General features: G+C 45.2%; 4 protein-coding genes across 4 annotated transcripts in view; 2 read left to right on the top strand and 2 right to left on the bottom strand.

The window, feature by feature from the left end:
- Nucleotides 1-2,414, bottom strand: part of LOC115549815 (inactive dipeptidyl peptidase 10) — a 25,095-nt gene extending 22,681 nt beyond the window's left edge. The window contains exon 1 of the mRNA XM_030365029.1: nucleotides 2,236-2,414. Within this exon, the coding sequence (XP_030220889.1) occupies nucleotides 2,236-2,274 (39 nt within the window). The 5' untranslated portion in view covers nucleotides 2,275-2,414. The remainder of the gene's footprint in view (nucleotides 1-2,235) is intronic.
- A 414-nt stretch (nucleotides 2,415-2,828) lies between these two features.
- Nucleotides 2,829-12,615, top strand: racgap1 (Rac GTPase activating protein 1). The gene is made up of 17 exons (XM_030353942.1): nucleotides 2,829-3,128; nucleotides 3,697-3,790; nucleotides 3,877-4,079; nucleotides 4,407-4,549; nucleotides 4,691-4,760; nucleotides 5,140-5,193; nucleotides 6,509-6,586; nucleotides 6,667-6,796; nucleotides 8,514-8,656; nucleotides 9,066-9,230; nucleotides 9,333-9,428; nucleotides 9,703-9,901; nucleotides 10,619-10,724; nucleotides 10,946-11,078; nucleotides 11,330-11,417; nucleotides 11,559-11,658; nucleotides 11,763-12,615. Exons 2-17 carry the CDS (start codon nucleotides 3,703-3,705, stop codon nucleotides 11,836-11,838), a joined length of 1,872 nt encoding a protein of 623 aa, XP_030209802.1. The 5' UTR covers nucleotides 2,829-3,128; nucleotides 3,697-3,702; the 3' UTR covers nucleotides 11,839-12,615.
- Nucleotides 12,616-13,054: 439 nt separating this feature from the next.
- Nucleotides 13,055-15,543, bottom strand: si:ch211-210c8.6 (uncharacterized). Its single transcript, XM_030354028.1, has 5 exons — nucleotides 15,325-15,543; nucleotides 14,352-14,457; nucleotides 13,998-14,104; nucleotides 13,671-13,843; nucleotides 13,055-13,548 (listed from the first exon to the last, which is right to left on the bottom strand). Exons 1-5 carry the CDS (start codon nucleotides 15,479-15,481, stop codon nucleotides 13,270-13,272), a joined length of 822 nt encoding a protein of 273 aa, XP_030209888.1. The 5' UTR covers nucleotides 15,482-15,543; the 3' UTR covers nucleotides 13,055-13,269.
- Nucleotides 14,477-19,052, top strand: bin2a (bridging integrator 2a). Its single transcript, XM_030354014.1, has 12 exons — nucleotides 14,477-14,690; nucleotides 15,699-15,822; nucleotides 15,899-15,979; nucleotides 16,117-16,171; nucleotides 16,360-16,454; nucleotides 16,603-16,698; nucleotides 16,914-17,021; nucleotides 17,136-17,221; nucleotides 17,323-17,398; nucleotides 17,519-17,601; nucleotides 17,683-18,307; nucleotides 18,424-19,052. The coding sequence occupies exons 2-12, from the start codon at nucleotides 15,739-15,741 to the stop codon at nucleotides 18,475-18,477; spliced, it is 1,443 nt and encodes a 480-aa protein (XP_030209874.1). The 5' UTR covers nucleotides 14,477-14,690; nucleotides 15,699-15,738; the 3' UTR covers nucleotides 18,478-19,052.
- The last annotated feature ends 68 nt before the right edge of the window (nucleotides 19,053-19,120 follow it).

The raw sequence follows: 19,120 nt of genomic DNA, 5'->3' as shown, positions 1-19,120 counted from the left end.
AAGACTTGAATGTGCGCCATATTGATTGAGTTTCATAGTATAAAAAGGAATCTACAACAAAAAAGGCAATTAATCCGTACACCATGAGGCAAAGAGAGGGGAATTCCAGGCAGTGCACAGAACTCCTAAACGAGGCTCCTGAGACCTCTGTAACTCTGTCTCCACTGTCTTTGAGGCGAGGAGAACCCCAGAACTCATCCCAGATAAATCACTCAAAGTGAAATCCACAGGGAAGATCTGCATGCTTTTGTAACGCTGCCCTAAAGAAACGATGATATGCTGCAAGGCGGATACATCGGCCAAATGGACATTCAGCTTAGAAGAAAGAGTCCATTGGCAGTGGTGGACAAATATTGATTACAATATAAACTATAATTGCTCTCAGTGGAGGATTTTAAATTGCAAAAGAACCCATGTCTGCCTTGCCTTGTCAATAGCCATAGTACGTGCCTCATTCACACTAGTGGCTATCATCAGCAGCTTAGCATGTGCTTTATTTGAATATTTAACAACCAGCATGTTGAACATAATGAGAAACACCAGCGTGACACCAATTAACAAAGCAGTGGCCTATAGTGAGAAAGAGGATTTATACTAAGGTCTGTGTACCAACTGAGTGTGTCACAACTTTGAGTTTTTTTTTGTGGTGTACAAATTTCCACAGCAGAAGAGTTGTGTTTTATAGCCTAAAGGCAAACGCAGAATGAAAGCATCCAGCACTTTAGTCTCGCCACTGCTGCAGGACAGGCCATTGTGTTGTTATTATTTTGTGCCCCTCTCACACATGGCAGATTGCTATGAATTGCTGAAGTAGCATGGTGGCTGTACTGTGTTGATGCATAGCTCTCCTCCAGATGGTGCCTCTGCCCGGGTTACCAGGTTGAAAGCTGAGCAGTCATATGAGACACATATTTAAACAGAGGGCTTCACCACACAGAGTCGAAAATGAACAATGATGCCAAAAAGCCTGTTTGTCGTGTGATTGTGCTGTATACCATTAGAACAGTTGTTTCCAATACAAAGGTTTATTGTGTGCAACACATTCCGAGTGTGCAGATTATTGTAACCAAATTGTTAGGATTAGACTTAGCTTTTGAAGAATATTATGATACACATGTTTAAATGATCGAAAAAGTGTTAAGAGAGGTCCTGGAAGGTTATATTCCTTTAAGGGTAATTCATTTCAGAGCTGTCAATGGGCAATACAAACAGCAAATAATTCAGGTTAGCTTTTTGTAGACCAATATCCTTTGATAATAAATAGGCAATAAAACTCAAACATTTTTAGGCTTCGTTTCAATAATAGAAACATTGCCATGAAGACGTTTTGACCTTAAAACTATCGTCATTATTGTTTGCAGCTCTTACATCTAATTAAATAAGGTATAGAAGCCTTTGCATTCTGACATAGACGTCATTCGTGATGCCCTGTAGCCAATTGAGACAAGCAAACATATAGCATACAACAACAGCACATCAGCATACATTTTAAAGAATATTATTTAGATGAAACAACAATGAACTATCACGCATATTGAGGAGATGTGTATGAGCAACAATAGGTGATACGAGCTCCTGCTCAGAACACACGGGGGTATAATAAATCATAGTGCACGGTTAGCCAAACACATTATCACAACCTCATAATCATTATTTCTACAATTATTAATTTGAAATGCACTGTTAACCGTCTGTCCCTGTGGTGCAATGGACTGTAAAACATAACAACACTTAACCTGGAAACCTATAGAAATTGTATGCACTTCGAAATACTAAAGTCACTGCAGTGGGCATGTGTTCCTGCCCAAGGGTTCTACTTAAAGTAGACATGGAAGCGCAATAGGCTGCATACAATGCTTGAGTAGGGTTTGATCTCTTGCCTTCACATGGATTAGAGTCTAAGGCTAACAAAAGATTGGTTGGAATCTCCCCAACAGCTGTACGTAAGTGAATCGAACACAGGTGTGTCACCCATAAACACACACACACACGCGCGCTCGCACGCACGCACGCACGCACGCACGCACGCACGCACGCACGCACGCACCTACCCACCCACCCACGCACCCACACACACACACACACACACACACACACACACACACACACACACACACACACACACACACACACACACACACACACACACACACACACATAAAAGACACCTGCTGGGTGCGTTCATTTGCCGTGGATTTTTAAACAGAAAAATAAAAAGAGCAGAGAGACCCTTACCGGTTCCGTAGTCATGTTCTGTTGAGTTGTGGCTATCATGGTTGACCTGTAACGTGTCTATGGTCTGAAATAACCGTTCAGCTGCAGCCCTGTGTTTCGGTGCCTGTTCGCTATGCTCCGCTTCTTGCAAGTTTGTCCCGAACGGATTGGTGGTTCCCACCTCTCTCTCTCTCTCTCTCTCTCTCTCTCTCCCTCTCCCTCTCCCTCTCCCTCTCCCTCTCCCTCTCCCTCTCTCTCTCTCTCTCTCTCTCTCTCTCTCTCTCTCCCCCTCCATCTCACTCGCACTCTGCCTCCCTCGATTTTCAATGCACATAAGCACCCGCGAATCTATGCGTGTCAATTTCAGTCTTGTTCACTTATCCACGTCCTGCGCAATCCATATCGTCTATCGATAAAGGAGGTGGAAAATCCAGCAACTTCATGTCAGTTTGGAAATAGTAGGCTACGTCATGATTTGCGATATACTGTTGGCATCATCTGAGTATAGGCCGACATACAATGAATGACAAATTCGGACGGATATCGATTCATTGCACATGTCTTTACATTGTACCGTGGAACCGTGTACCGTGGAAATATAATTGATAATGAGACGATATATGAATGGACAACATGCGGAGTTCCCTTCTGGAACAATTATTTGTTTGTAACCCGTTAATGATACATCGCGCAGTACCGTATACCTCCATTTGGGGACACTACAGGTTCTCTCAGCGCAAAGACTGCGGTTTACCTTCGAGAACGACGAAGCGCAACCGCAAGGACGAAGGCGGATCCCTGAGCGCTCATTGGCTGGCGGGCAGATTTGAAACGCAACGCGCTCCAAGTGACGTGGAGACCCTGTACGAGAGAAACAACCGAAGCACCGTCTGCAGAGCCGGGAGAAGTACAGGGTAAACAACGCACGCATCTATAAACATAATTGTATTTAACAGTGGTTTGAGTGGTTTGAAACAGAGAAAAGTAAAGTAACGTTTGTTAACTATTGTTAGTAATACCCAGTTTAAACAGTGTTTGTGACCGTCTTGAGTCGGGACGGTGTGTTGTTAGCCTGTGGATGCTACGGGCTATAGTCGTTCATAGACTAAGTTAACACGTCTGGGATTAAAGAGATGCTATTCATTTCAATTGTCCTTCGTGTTATATGTGTGTATGGATATAAATAAACAGCCTGTCACAAACAAACAAAAGCTGTTGCTCTATGTTTTGAAGAAATACAAAACCCGCTATTCCAACGATACTTTATGGTGACGTCATATTGAGGTAATGGGAACCGCCAGGCAATTAATAGTTGGAGCAACGGATGTATGGTCTATTTCGATGCTTTAAATATAGGCCTCACTCTGATTATTTTATAGTAAGATAGAAGTTTGGTTCAACAGGATTAATAGCTAAATCCTGATGAAATGTCTAATCTGCAGTTACCTTGAGGTCTTTATGTATGTCTTTTTTTCATTTTAGATTACCATGGAGACTGTTGGGGTAAACCTGCACATATTACTGGAACCGTTGATGTCCCAGATCGAAGTGCTCAACAATGAGTGCATTGAGCCTCGTGAGTATACACCACAATTCTTCTATTGTTCTTCCATCGTTTCATTGTTTCCTGTACATAAACCAGTCTGTGCTGTCTTTTTCCAGAGTTTATTCAGATGGCTCTCAACTTTGACGAGTGCCGTCGGAAGTGGCTGAGGCTGGAACAGGACCTGGGCTCCTGCCAGGAGGTACTCGCTAAAACCCAGACAGAAAGGGGATCGCTGGAGGTCAAACTCAAGCACGCCCGCAATCAGGTGGACGTGGAGATCAGACGGCGACAGAAGGCAGAGGCGGAGTGTGAGAAGCTGGTACGTCGGTCGGATGTTATCTCGCTGATATGTACAAAAGCATTATTCAAGTGTTTTTTTCGTCAGCTCTGTTATCCAAACTTGTTAATGGGGAGGCATGTGTCTCAGGAGGTAGAGCGGGTTGACTGGTAACCTGAAGGTTGCTTGTTTGAGTGTCTTATGACCAAGGCGCCTCACCCTGATTGCTCCTGATGGACTGGCTGTCGTCCTGCGTGGTTGACCTCGCCGTCGGTGTGTGTGAATGTGTGTATGTCGAATGCTTGTAAGTCACTTTGGATAAAAGCAAAATCCCCTAATTGTAAATGTAATTGTTGATGTGATTGACAGGATCGTCAAATCCAGCTGATCAGGGAGCTTCTGATCAGCGAGGGTTCCTCCAACAGCATCCAGCTGAATGAGGAGCAGCGCTCCGCACTCGCCTTCCTCAATGCAAGATCTCACGCTGTACCGAACATGAACACCAGCCGCAGGCAAGTTCTCTTCATAATTACGTTTATATCGGAGATTTCTTTCTGTTCTGTCCACTCCTGTGAATCGACACTTACAAACTGGTTCTAGTGCTCCTGAACGAGTGGTCTCATCTATGTGTGTATCCTGCTCCTTCTGAATAGGCTGTTGACCATCGATGAGTCTGCATCCATCTTGTCAGACATCAGTTATGATAAAACCGACGACTCACTGGTGAGTTTTATTTCTGTCTTAATCCAATCATCTTCAAATTTGTCATTATGGTCTTGCGTATGTTTTAATGTAGTCTCACGCAAAAGGAGACTAGATCTCCAAGCATTCATTTGGTGAACACCAACGGGTCCAGCATTAGTTAACTAAAACCAAAATGTATGCAGCGGGTAGCCTAGCCCACATGTGAATGAGTTTTCTTCAGTAGAATATCTGTGTAATGAAACAGGAAACGAGGTGTAGCTCTTCGCCTCGCAGATCCTGGTTGCTGGATCCAAGATGAGGTTTAATGATGCTAGTGGATTGAATATATTTCCTAAGCAGTTCTTTAGGTTTTATTGATTCTCCATCTCCACGCTAATCCTAATCTGGTTGGTTGCAGGACTGGAACTCTTCGGCCGCCCCCGCAATGCGACTCAGGAAACGACAAAAGAGGGTAAATGCTGTGTAGACCAAGGCCCAATCCCATTTCTACCCCTCACGCCTCGTTTCCACATACGTTCTCGTATGCGATCCAACCGTCTCCGACCGAAAGTCCATTCATTCCTATGTGATTCTCCGTAATGTCCGTTTTTCCTCCTAGACTCCTCCCCTCCGTAACATTTCTGTCCGGTATGTCCGTAATATACGTTCAAAAAATTTAACTTTCGCCGTCGTTTTACGGAGATACCGTATGAAAGTTTTTATGTTTTTCACAAAACTTGTAGGCTAAGTACCTTGCAGGCCAAACTCCTCAGCGATCTCTTTCCAAGCCTGTTGGTTTTGTTTTTATCTCTGTATGTGTCGATCCTCATGTTCCAAAGTACCGGTCTCCTATCCGCTTATCCGGGGTCGGGTCGCGGGGGGAGCAGCTCATGTAGGGGGCCCCAGACTTCCCTTTCCCGGGCCACATTGACCAACTCTGACGGGGGGGTCCCGAGGCGTACCCAGGCCAGTGTTGAGATGTAATCTCTCCAACTAGTCCTGGGTCTTCCCCGAGTTCTCCTCCCCACTGGACGTGCCTGAAACACCTCCCAAGGAAGGCGCCCAGTGGGCATCCTTACCAGATACCCGAACCACCTCAGCTGACTCCTTTCTAAGTAAAGGAGCAGCGGCTCTAATCCGAGTTAGGGAGACGCCAGCCACCCTTCTGAGAAAACTCATCTCGGCCGCTTGTACCCGCGATCTCGTCCTTTCGGTCATCACCCAGTCCTCATGACCATAGGTGAGGATAGGAACGAAGATCGACCGGTAGATCGAGAGCTTTGCCTTGCGGCTCAGCTTTCTTTTCGTCACAACGGTGCGGTAAAGCGAACGCAATACCGCCCCCGCTGCTCCGATTCTCCGGCCAATCTCACGCTCCATAGTACTCTCACTCGCGAACAAGACCCCGAGGTACTTCAACTCCTTCATTTGGGCACTCATTTCCTACCCGGAGTAAGCAATCCGCTGATTTCTCTAACATCTTTTGTCCGTAAATAAATTCATGCCCGTACGTAAAACACTAGCGACTCCTTCCGTAAATTTACGGAAGCACGGACACGAAAAACATACGTATGTGGAAACGAGGCGTTACCCCTCCCCCTTGTTTTAAGGGGTAAGGGTATTGGTCCTTAGGCCCAATCCCATTTCTACCCCTTCCCCTTCCCCCTTCAAAACAAGGGGGAGGGGGAAGGGGAGAAATGGGATTGGGCCCAAATGTCTCCTCTGAATTTGTGTAATCTGTTGCCATACGACCTGCATGCTAATGGACCTCGATATCTGGCCCGCAGCGCTCCTCTAGAAACCAGGTCGATGGCCCTCCCATGATCGCCAAGAGGTCTCGCTCGGCAGGCAGGAAGTCCCACAGGGTGAGTAATGCCCCCCTGGGGCTGCACATCGGGCAGGAAGCAGTCTGCTCCGCCCTGGTCCCACTGTTGTCCTTCTGCAGTTACAGGAGAACGAGTCTCTTGTGGCCAAAACCACGTTGACGGTACTGGCCGGCGGTGGACCGGTGGAGGCCGTTTCCACCATTGAGACGGTCCCAACACCATATTGGACCCGCAGCAAGAGGATAACTGGTGAGGGCTCTATGTATAGATGGATAAAGGGATGGATTTACCTTGATGGATGGATGGGTATTCATCTCTATAGATTGATGGATATATATTATTAGAGTATGGATCCCCAACCCTTAGAAAAATGACACCTGGATGTAATTAACTAAGCTATTAATCTGGCAGTACAATAAAGATATGTGAATATCATTACGGCAGTATATTATGCTATTAATATACTGCCAGATTGATGTTTACATATTTGTATTGATTTATTTTTGGAGCAGATCACTTGTCTGTCAATCTAACGCACTGCAGGACGTTGAGGCATGCCTCGAGGGCCGGAGGCATCACAGGGGATGTGCATTGATTCCTCCACAATTAGATTTGCGAGATCTGCTAGGCCAGATAAACTAAAAGAACAGTGGTGTGGTCGATATTATTGGCAGTTGGGATAAGGGTTGAGCCCCGAACCTCGGCCCCAGTAGGGCACCGGTTCAGACCTAAATGCTAGTACCGAGATCTTATAAGAACGCACATTTCGGTGCCTCATAACGCTGCCAGACTTTTTTTTAACGCCCCCCCTGCCCCGCCCCCATGTTGTTGCCGCGTCAACTTGCGTTAGTCCTTGGCGGTATACCGGTTCACACCTAATAACGCTGTGTATTTTCGTTATATGATTTTCTTTTTTATATATATATATATATACTACTGCCAACGTTCAGAACACTACTCAACACTGTTTCAGACGGGACCCTTTTCAATGTTGCGCTTCTAAACATGCATGGTACGACCACGACTCATTGACCTATTAAAGAAGCTACGACTGCGACTTTCTTTATAGGTCCATGACTGTGAGGCGTGGTATTTCAGGCCAAATGGTAAAAGAGTGTGTCACGGCTTTCAAACATATTAACCATAAAGCCTATGGGCGCCTCGGGACGGACTTGTCAACGCGCTGCGGCATCACTTACTTGATATTGTTTTGATTGGAGATCGGCAGGTTGTAGTGGGTGCGGGCGTGAATGTGGCTGTGGGTTCGGGTGCTGCGAGCGTATGTGATTTAAAGTAACAATCGAACTCAAAGCCGATGCATGCATCCATAACTATCAAAACCTAATAATCAAAAAATCAAAACAGAATCGCTTATTCGCTTCAAATACTTTATCTTTTCAAAACTTAGGAATTAATACGGCACGGTACTGAGTGGTTGAAAACAATGTTGGCGTCTCCTGTGGCTGCCTTGCGCACCTGCGTAATATTACTTAATATGACTGGCAGTAATGTTGTGCCATGCAGGCAAGTGTAAATGCGAGCGGCATAGCTGCGTGCCTGCCTGCATTCAGCAAGTAATTATTATCATTTGTAAATTAGTATTATTATTTAAAGAATATATATTTAGCAGTCACAGCAGCCTTTCGTCTTCGGGTAAGTCGAGTAATTGAATGCCAACCGTAAATCTTGCATATCAAGTAGGCTAGCAAACACCGTTGCCATTCAACAGCGTGTGTGACGTGTGCTATGTCCTAAACTTCAACTTGGTGTCCGCTGACTTTCTGCTTAATGTGAAACTCATAACAAGTACAGAAAAGTAGAGTAGGCAGTAGGCATCGGTATCGGATATAACCCAAACGATACCTAACTCTAATTGGGATGCTATGCACTGGTTTTGTTTAAAATGGAGACTCTGAATGTTCAGCTAAGAGGTCTTCAACTCCCCCTCACCCTCTCTCCTGTCCAGAAACCATGGAATGGGACTCTGAGTCGGTCCAGTCAGTGGAGATCTTCAAACAGCCCAGTGTCCCCGATAGGGTGACGCGAGCGGAGCCAAGCACTCCACAAAACACTGGGAGCATGCGTGTCCACGAGTTTGTCTCCAAGACGGTAAGAAAAACATAGTTTGAAGTTGACTTTAGTCAATATGTGGTGTTTTTCGTATTACGTGTTGTTTTATCATCAAGCAAATGGATCCTAGTCTTGTTGGTGGAGATTGCATCAAAAGCTAAGTGTACTGTTAAACAAGCAAATTTTTGGAAGTGATTGCATTGGGTTTGTGTTTAAGTTTTTATTCTGTAAATGCTTTGGACAAGGTTTCTTAATATCATTTCTTTAGTTAAAGGCATTCAGGGTGTGCCCTGTTCCCTCCTGTGGAATTTGATTGGCTTCTATAATGGTGACGAAACGGATGCATACCTTTTCTTTGCTTGCCATCTGTGTTCATTGTTGTCCACATATGTTGAGGGAACGCTGTCGGTCTATGTTGGTGAAACCGTAAATCCCGTTTGGTTTTCAGGTCATCAAGCCGGAGTCCTGCGTGCCCTGCGGCAAGAGGATCAAGTTCGGGAAAATCTCCCTGAAGTGTCGCGACTGCAGGGTGGTCTCCCACCCGGAGTGCCGCGAGCGATGCCCCCTGCCGTGCATTCCCACCGTGGCTGGCACGCCAGTCAAAAACGGCGAGGTACCACTCCTGCTGATATCTTGGGTCATTGTGCTAAACATCACATTCCCTCGAGGCCTTAAGCATGGTTGTTGACCCACTTGGCATGGCGCGTGTGTCCAGGGAACGCTTGCGGACTACGTCTCGGTCACGTCGCCCATGATCCCACCGCTGGTGGTCCACTGCGTCAACGAGATCGAGCAGCGGGGCCTGAATGAGGTGAGGGTTGATTAGCAAAAAGCTTGTGCCAGAAATCAATGGAGCAGCAACCCCCAAGATCACTTCTCATCCTGACATGTAAATGGTAACTTATATCCCATTTCTTTTCGGTCACTTAAGAGAAGAATTGACGGTGGCTTTTGCCTCGTTAAAGCCCTTCTTAAAATGCAGGCCCACTTAAAATGTCTGTCTATGTGAGTCTGACTGGACCGTGCTGGCTTGGGTTTGTGCTCTGAGGGACGGGGCAAAGACTTACTCTGAACTTGTCCCCCAGACGGGACTGTACCGCCTGTCTGGTGCCGAGCGCACCGTGCGGGACCTGAAAGACAAGTTCCTGCGCAGCAGAACTGTTCCTCTGCTCAGCAAAGTGGAGGACATCCACGCCATCACCGGCCTCCTCAAGGACTTCCTGAGGAACCTGAAGGAGCCCCTCCTCACCTTCCGCCTCAACAGAGCCTTCATGGAGGCAGCAGGTGTGTGTGTGTGTGTGTGTGTGTGTGTCTGTGGGGTCTTTAGGTGTTTACATTGAGGCTTGTCCTGACTCCACCATATCTATCAATCCCAAACTTATCTTCTTCTGGCTTGATTTTTCATTCATTATTGGCGCACACTATGAAATAAGAATTGTGTGGTTGTATTGAGTAGCCTTCATCCGTCTAGGGATGTTCATGTTGGATTCATGGCTAAAATGCTGGGAAAAAACATCCAGAGACTTGTATATATAGATCTATTGGGGAGAATTTCCTGATCTCAGGATCAAAAAACTTCAGTCACCCCTAGGAGAGGGTGTTATAGTTAGACTCAGCAGGCCGTGGCTGGATAGTATTTTTTTATTTACATATGGGCACAGCCATACGTTGTTCAAAAAACTCACCAAGAGATTTCTTGCTCTCTTCGCTCTTGCCACTCTGGTTAGGAGTAAACTAAAAACAAAGAAAATGTAATGGCATGAATCACTGATAATTATTCCATTGCTCTACTTGAGTAGTTTGAAACCTTGACCTGTCCTCTGCATACTTACCTCAGCCAGCACACATCTAGAGGACTAACAGGAGGTTCAACTAAAACTGTGCAACCAAACTTGGTTACACATCATGAATCATTTGAAGTGTTAATATGTTACACTTTTCATTGCCTCAGCATTTCCCCTCACTTACTATCTCCTGACATTGTGTTTTTGTTTTCCACAGAGATCTCGGATGACGACAACAGCATAGCTCAGATGTACCAGCTCATCAGCCAGCTGCCGCAGCCCAATAGAGACACGCTGGCCTTCCTGGCGGTTCACTTCCAGAGGTCAGTAGTTACTGTGTACTCCCATCTTATTGCCCCGTTACTTGTATGGGCCAATAGCCTGGGTATGCCCAGGCAGTTGAATCATCATTTCAACGGAATAATTGGCACTAACAACTCATTGTGATGTAAAATGACGCCGTTCAGCATTTGGATGATTGGGACTTTCTCCCCCCAGCTCCAGTAAGAATCAGAATAATGGCCGCTTGTGTTTCCATCTCCAGAGTTGCTCAGAGCGTGGCCACCAGGATGGACGTCAGCAACCTGTCTCGAGTGCTGAGCCCCACGCTGGTGGGCCACGCGGTGGCCAACCCCGAGCCCATGACCATCCTGCAGGACACCAAGCGCCAGCCCAAGGTACGGCTTCAGACGCCCTCTGCAAAGCCCCTCCAATCACGAGATGAGCCAAGCTTGGGCCATGCAGCCCCCGGGCAACAGCTCCCATATCTAACCCTCCTGTTGGTCGACGGTCCGTTGTGACGCCCCAGTTAAATCCCTTTCTGATTGGCCAGCGCCAACGTCTGCACTCACTGAGCAGTGACCCGACGATACTCGAGAGTAAGGTAGATGAAGTGTGAATCCCTCATGGCTGCCATCTTCTTCTACAGGTGGTGGAACGCCTGTTGGCGCTGCCCTTGGAGTACTGGAGCCAGTTCCTGATGGTGGAGAACGATCACCCCACATCCAACATTCAAAGTAAGAGGCCGTAAAGTGGGAAGCAAATAAGCAGTTGTGCCCAAGACTTTAGTTAAAAACACAGAACCAATTGGGGGATTTCTGAGGGACATGTTTTGTGGGTATATTCTAGATTTGTCCTTAAATGTTCATTGTTTCCAGTGAGCATTTTGGGCCCGCTCACCACTCCAGAGCACCAGCTGAATAAGACGCCCTCCTCCAGCTCTCTGAAGCAGCGTGTGAAGTCCTCCCTGACGCCCAGGTACACTCACATTAACTTTTTTTCAGCTCAACATGTTCCAGCTTTTCAGCCATCTTTGTAGTTAATTTATTATAAAACCTGATAACACAAACTTTGTATTGCAGTTTTGGCAGCAAGAGCAAATCTGCAGTGGGATTTTCTCGGCCGGGCAACTTCTTTGCATCGCCACTCCTTAGGTAATCCTTAGGGGCCTTCTTCAGCTTCTTCGAACCACAGAGATCCTAGCAATGCTTGGATCACGAAAAGAATACTACAGTGTTCAGTGACCTAATATAAGCAGCATTTACGTGTTTTCAACAATGTCCTTGAATATTTTGGATAGATTTCTTTTATTTCAGACTTCTATGTATATTATTTGTGAAAGCTTTATTTTATAATCTCCACGGTAGGTTTGGGTTTATGCACACCTATCATTGCTTCTCAGTCATGCAAGATTATGTAATTTGAAGACTACCTTTTTGTTCTTGCAAGATGTTCAACTCATGTATCACTCAGAAGTTGATCCACATTTAGCATTTAATTCAAAAGGTGTAACCGACCAGTTGACGAGTTTTATATTTAGTTTGTAATGTGACGACGTATAAGACAAATGTAATGATTCATATCTGTTTAGTTTCATTACCGTGTTTATGTACTGTTAAATGTTACTGCCCATTACACTGTTCTCTCATCGTACTGTTAGATGCCAATTTTAGTAGGCGAGTTAAACTATACAGCTTATCTTGGTACCAGTCTATGCAAATGTGCTTTAGAAAACTATTAGTTGCAGGTTTTTTTTGTATTTGGACCCAGATTTAGCATTAACCATGACTGATTGTTTAGCTCTTTGTAGGGCTGTGGTTTTTGTTTTGAGGTTAATTCTACAGCCAAAATATGATTTGGGAATTGCAAGTATTTTTTTATGCAAGTACATTTTCATTGTGAAAACCTTTTGTAAAATACATTTCTACAACTTTACTTGTTTCAAGTCTCTATCCATTATCAGTTTAACAGGAAATCCTATTAAATTATATATATTATACTACCCACTATATGGATTAAATTAATATTCATTACATTTCAGTAGATTGTGGTTTGACTACCAAACCACTAGACCAATATAGCATAACTCTTGGAGGATGCGTCGATCAGCACATTTCACACGAATACCTCTGTGTGGTGAACCCCATCTGTATTACTGCCATGCTCTGAATTAGGGCTTTGCAAATAAAAAGGCAAACTATCTCATGGGTAGCAACTGTATGGGGTTTTGTGGTGCTGGGTGGTTTTATTATTTATGAATTGCTTAAGCACTTCCCTTAATGTCAGCTTTGTGGGCCAGGCTGAAGGACAAGACTTGTGTTATGGAGGATTACTTAGTTCTGTCATTCCCGCAATACGCAACGGTAGTTTTTTGTTTCGAGGTTTGGTGCGTTTTTTTAATTTGTTTTCAATGCAGCAAGATTATGACAAAGGTGAAGCAATGCTAGTATTCACAGTTGGATAGAAAGTATACAATAGCCCAGAACATATTTCACAAGTCAGTCGGCTAACAAGTCAACAGTGGGTTTCATCTTTAGAAGAACACTGTTCATGTAAACGTTGGGCATCAGTGCCTGGTAAGGGTGTCCGTTAGAACCGAGGAAAGGGCCAGAGCAGAGGGGTGTTCTGCACGTAGCTCTGGAAGGCCGGGTCTGATCCCCACTTCTTCAGGGCCTGCTTCTCCAAGATGGGCACCCCGCTGACGTGGCGGAGCAGGAACCACACGAAGAGGGGCGACACCGCGCTCAGGTACTGGGGGCCCTGCATGACGGACGAGGCGGAGAGCCAGAGGCCCGACCACTGCAGGATCTCTCCCAGGTAGTTGGGGTGGCGGCTGTAGGCCCACAGTCCGTGCTGGATGAATTTTCCCTGTGGGGAAAAAAAAAGACTATTGAACTGGGAATTTATTTTATAACCTTTTCTTACAAAAAAACAAAAGGGGTGTTGGTTTAATGCAGGTCAGATTAGATTAGTGTTATCAGTGTACTTACAGCATTATTTGGGTCACGCTTGAAGAACCACTTCTGCTGGTCGGCCACAGCCTGAGTGACGAAGCCCAGGCCCCAGACGCCCCAGCCAATGTAATCCCTCACACCCACGGGCACATCCCGCCTCTCAGCATTGAGCATCAGTGTGGGCAGCAGGGTCATAAACACCCACACAGCTGTGAAGAAAGGGACAATGAACCGCCTTACATATTACCGCAGGCAATGTCAAGAATACATAATCAAGTAAACTTTCTGAGTCCCTTCCTTAATAATGCATTCCACTGCACTGCCAAGGCCTGCGTGGGGGAGTGTGAGGACCGCTTTGAGCACCTTGAATGCTCCAGTATACGAAGAAGGTCCCAGGGTTGTCTCTGACGTTGTTGAACCTGCGGTCCTGGCCGTCCTTCAGGATACGCATGAACAGGAATGTCCCCAACCTGCAAGGAGAACAACGTTCCCGGCCGTTGTTAAAGTTAACCCGTAGGATTATTGATTAACCCGACGCTTGTGCCTCGCAATCATTCGTTCTACAACACTGACCGAGCCAAGGTCGTTGAAAGGAGACACAAATTGACAGGTTTCATACACAACTGCCTCTTAAATTACTATTTAATAGCCGATATACAGGGATCTGGATTGGATTCGGGGCTGTGGTGGGGGGGGGGTCCTGGTTGGCATGGTTACCTGATTCCCCATGCGGTCACCAGGCCGGTTTGCACATTCTGCCGGACATGGCCAGCCCCGCCCCACAGGTGACTCAGGTGGGCTAGCAGTATAAATGTTCCTGATCCTTTAAGGGGGACAATAAGAACAAGACAGTTTTCACAGACTCTGAAGGTTGGGAACATGTGTCCTTTACTATGAACTAGTGTGCACGGCTCATCCTGTCATTTGTCAGTTGTGTGAAGGTGTGTTCTTAATAAATCTTTTACTAAAGGAAATTGGTTCCAAAGTTCAAGGGAAACTATCCAAGAGTACGGACCAGTTGAGACTCAGAGGAGGACACGCCACCCACTCTCCAAGGTGATCAATTTCTCTTCCTCTCTTTCTCTTCTATTCAAATTAGATCAGCTTTATATAGTTTATAGTTTTTTAATAACAGTAGAATATATTGATGTGCGGACAAATTAGTCAATATTAGATCAATTTACTTGGAGTGTATGGACATGTTAGTTTTCTGTTTCAAATTTTAATTCTGACAAAAAAGTGATCATACAAGTAATCATTGATATACTTTGATGTAATTCATTCCATAATGCTGCATTGTAATAATCTCAATAATTTTTGTTCAACATGGAAATGCGTGATGTGAATTCCCAATAGTAGGTCTATAGAGGTATTGACTGCATTACCATCGGACCGGATAGGAGCTATAGAGGCCAGTGGCCACTCTTCCAAACTGATTAACTGTGTCTTTAAATGTAGGCGGGGCATCGGAGCTGTTTTACAACTCGGATGTTTACATAATCCTCATTTTATAACATTGACATACCAATTCGTAATTTAAAATTGTATAACATTGGGGATTTATATATTGTCGTTGTTTGCATTTTTTTTTCAAATAAGCGTGATGAATGGGTTAGAATAAAAACTACAACAAAGCACCAACTCGTGGTAACGAATATGTAAACTGCAACAAAACCCAGCGAGAATTTACCTGCCAGGTCATAGAACTTCTCCGTTTTAAAGGCTGCCGCCACAGCCCATCCAGCCCACTGGATGCCCAAATCGGCCACCGCACATTTGACAATCGTGCTCCCCATAATCAGGTCCAGCAGTCCTTGTAGTATCACATGAATATGAGATATTCTCATGAGACCAACCCTCCTCTGTCCCAAGATATGAACGGACTAAAGGTTCATCCGTGTCCAACTTGTAGGAGTGGCTTGAGGCTTGTAGACAGATGGTTCTTGTAGTCATTCATCACGGGGGATGCTTTTTTAACTTTGCAAGATGTGATGTGAAATGCAAATTATAGTATTGATATGGTATCTTTTCTTCTAACATGCACTTTATATATTTTCCTTTCAGGAGTAAATTCAAGGTCAAAACATATAAATAAAATAAAACCATGGCAGAGAGTAATAGTCCAAAGGGTGGTCCTACTGTCTTCAGTAAGAAAGTCCAAAGGTCACTGAGCAGAAGCAAAGAGAAGGTACACATATTCAGACAGAAGCATAAAAACATTCTCTTGTCTCTGCCTTCCCTTGACTTGCCTGCTTGTATTACAGGTATTACAAAGGTTCGGCAAGACAGTGGAGTCAAGAGACGATGTCTTTGACAGTTGGCTCGAAAGAGTTCATGAACAGCAGGTAAACGCTTTTGTTAGGGGGCCCATACTCCAAAGCTAGTCTTCCACAGAATTTGCTCAATTTTCTCGCAAATATTGAAGAATAAGGTCCTCAAGACTCATGATAAAAGTGTGTGTGTGTGTTCTATTCCTTCCCAGTCTTATGGCACCCGGATTCACAAAGATCTGAAGCTTTACTTGGCAGCAGTCAGAGGTGACCTTGAGTGTTTGTTGTTGGTGCACCCCTATATGTATGGATATGTATGTATCTATATATATATATATATATATATATATATATATATATATATATATATATATATAAGTGTGCTAGTTTGTCCTAGGCTACATACCTCATTTGTGGATGTGGTAACTGTTTTGTGTTTTGAACTTCCCCTAAAGACATGCGCAGCGCTTCAAGACGCCTGACCCAGTCTCTGTACGATGTTTACGAGAAAGACTGGGCGGGAGATGAGGATTTGGGGGCAATCGTGGAGGTCAGATATGAAAAAGAAACGGATCAAATTAGAGGGGTCGGATGGATCTCCACAACACCACCACCACTTACGTTGTACAAACACAAGCTAGACTTGGCTCCCGACTTTTCACAATGTTCAGAGTAGTAACGCTGGTTGTCTGTTGAAGGGTGAGGACCTTCTGTGGAACGATTACGAGGTGAAGGTGTCTGATCAGGCTCTGCGCACCATGGAGTCATACATGGGCCAGTTCCCCGATGTCCGGGTAACACACGCACGCACTCACACACACACACACACACACACACACACACACACACACACACACACACACACACACACACACACACACACACACACACACACACACACACACACACACACACACTCATACACAAACAAGCACAATATCAATTAACCTATAACACAAACACACAACTTCATTGTTCTAATGATCTACTGTTTGTCTTTCAACTACAGGACAGGATTTCCAAAAGGGGGAGAAAGCTAGTTGATTACGACCACTCCCTGCATCAGCTGGAGTCCCTTCAGACCGCCAAGAAAAGGGATGATGAGAAAATAGCAAAGGTCAGGAAGGGTCAGAAATGTCCTGCTGCATCCAAAAATTCCAGTTTGAGTCCCAAACCCCAAATGTCATCTCTGAATATACTCATTGCAGTCATGATGCATTCAAACCCACAGGCAGAAGAAGACCTGAACGAGGCCAAGCATGTCTATGAGGCCATCAACACCGAACTGAAGGAAGACCTGCCTTCTTTACATGAGAGGTGAGGGGAGGACCACAGAGTTACGTCCAGGTGTTCCTGAAGCCTCACCATTATAACTTGTCCTCCGTAAAACTCATTGTTGTTATGTTTGTCTTTCGCAGCCGCATCGGATGCTATGTGTCCGTCTTCTCTGCCATTTCCTCTTTGCGCGACACCTTCTACAAGGAGATGAGCACGGTATACTGCATTCGGCTGTCATCCCTCATTCCTCGAGTTCATCGTGCTGTTTCTTGGGATTATACGGGATGAGACGTTCCTTACCTATTCATCTCTTTGATTTGGTTGTTTCCTCCACAGCTGAACAGCGACTTACAGAATGTGATAAAGGATCTTCAAGAGCAGCATCCAAACCAGGTGTTTGCTGTGAAGGGCTTACAGCGGTGAGTTCATTTCCCAGGGCCTTTTGTATGTACTGAAACTTCTCTGATCATCCATAATAATTAATATAATTATCATCTAAGGTATGGCTCTCTGAAGAGACGGTCGCTGATGTCCCCCAGGCTATGGAAGACCAGCTTCTCTGAATTCCACCAGACCTACAGCCCCAAAATGGGCCCCCAAAGGTTCAGCTTCAAGTCCCCTGACAAGACTCGCCAAGGCGGTACCCTGACCAGGGCGAGCAGCCTGCGTGGCGGGGCGCCCCCCGTGCGGTCTCGGCCCTCGGAGACGCACTCCCTGGTGCTGGGAGACGAGGACGGTCGGTCCCTCCGCAGCGACGCGGGCGGCTCCCTTGCGGATGCCGTGCAGTCCGGGGGTCGTACCGGGGCGACGGGGGGCGACATGGAGGAGCGGAAGGCGGAAGAAGATCAAAACGGTGGTGGGGAGGAAGACAAGTCTGTGAAGGAAGACGAGGCAGAGGCAGATCCCGCATCACAGGCCCATCAGGAAGATAAAGGCGGGGAGGGGGATACCGCGGCGCGGAGTGAGAGCAGCTCAGAACTGAACCACTCTTTTGACTCAGAGAGCTTGGATCTGCAGCTGTCTGCTGAGGCCAACGGCACACTGTACATTGAAGAGAAAGAAGACAGCCCACCAGCCAACGGACTAGCTGTCGACTCTCTGGGCTCCAAGGAGGTTCCTCAGAAGGTTAGTTCTCTGGGCCAGGGATAGGGCTGAGCCTGACACATATTGACAGAAAAGAAAATGTAACACAACTGCCTGGAATCATGATATTTTGTGTTTGTATTCTGTCTGGTGTATAGGATGTTCCTCTAGGAAGCCAGCTACTACAGGACTCAAAAAACACAGTGGTGTAACACAACAAACTGGAAGGTTTGTGGGTTTTAAGCCAAGAGTCTGTATGGCCTTCTTGTTCTTGTTGTTCTATTTTTTCCTTTGAAGATTTGATGAGAAAATTATAATATTTTGTTTTCTAAAAATGTCGAAACTATTAATGAGTGTTAAGCATTGTATAATTTATTTGAAAACAAATCTGCATATTTACTACAATTATGAACAATGCCCCTTCTGGTGAATAGCATATAGGCATAATGACTAAATGTTGACAATAACCTTAATTACCCTTTCGAAAATATAATTGAAGTGTGTTTTGACTCAAGTTATTGTGAAGATGTTTTGACAATAAGTCTGGTCTCTGACTTTAAATGATTTAGTAAATTGTCTGTTTAGTCTGTTAAACTTTTTCAGCCAACCGTATTAATTTAAAATAACTATGTTTGTTAATGATACACTTAAAATCCCCTTCTGATAGAACATTGTACATTGTATAAATCCCTAGGCCTAATCATTTTCAGTAGTTCATAGAAATGTGTTCAACTAACAATGTTAATGACCCAAGAACCAGAACAATAAAACGAAGTAATTCTCTGTCCAACGCTTGTTGCCTGTGCTTGCTGAGAGGGTTTGTTTGGAGTCGACCAGTTAACATATCCTCCACAC

Source organism: Gadus morhua, chromosome 1 (assembly GCF_902167405.1).
Source record: "Gadus morhua chromosome 1, gadMor3.0, whole genome shotgun sequence".
Classification (NCBI taxonomy): Eukaryota; Metazoa; Chordata; class Actinopteri; order Gadiformes; family Gadidae; genus Gadus; species Gadus morhua.
This window is presented reverse-complemented; position numbering and strand designations above follow the sequence as displayed.

Coding starts and splice junctions, on each gene's coding strand:
- racgap1 (XM_030353942.1), top strand. CDS start 3,703: ATGGAGACTGTTGGGGTAAACCTGCACATATTACTGGAACCGTTGATG. Junction 4,080..4,406: donor AGGCGGAGTGTGAGAAGCTG/GTACGTCGGTCG, acceptor TGTGATTGACAG/GATCGTCAAATCCAGCTGAT. Junction 6,587..6,666: donor CAGGCAGGAAGTCCCACAGG/GTGAGTAATGCC, acceptor GTCCTTCTGCAG/TTACAGGAGAACGAGTCTCT.
- si:ch211-210c8.6 (XM_030354028.1), bottom strand. CDS start 15,481: ATGAGAATATCTCATATTCATGTGATACTACAAGGACTGCTGGACCTG. Junction 13,844..13,997: donor CGTATACTGGAGCATTCAAG/GTGCTCAAAGCG, acceptor CTTTCTTCACAG/CTGTGTGGGTGTTTATGACC. Junction 13,549..13,670: donor AGCGTGACCCAAATAATGCT/GTAAGTACACTG, acceptor TTTTCCCCACAG/GGAAAATTCATCCAGCACGG.
- bin2a (XM_030354014.1), top strand. CDS start 15,739: ATGGCAGAGAGTAATAGTCCAAAGGGTGGTCCTACTGTCTTCAGTAAG. Junction 15,980..16,116: donor AAAGAGTTCATGAACAGCAG/GTAAACGCTTTT, acceptor ATTCCTTCCCAG/TCTTATGGCACCCGGATTCA. Junction 17,399..17,518: donor TCTACAAGGAGATGAGCACG/GTATACTGCATT, acceptor TTTCCTCCACAG/CTGAACAGCGACTTACAGAA.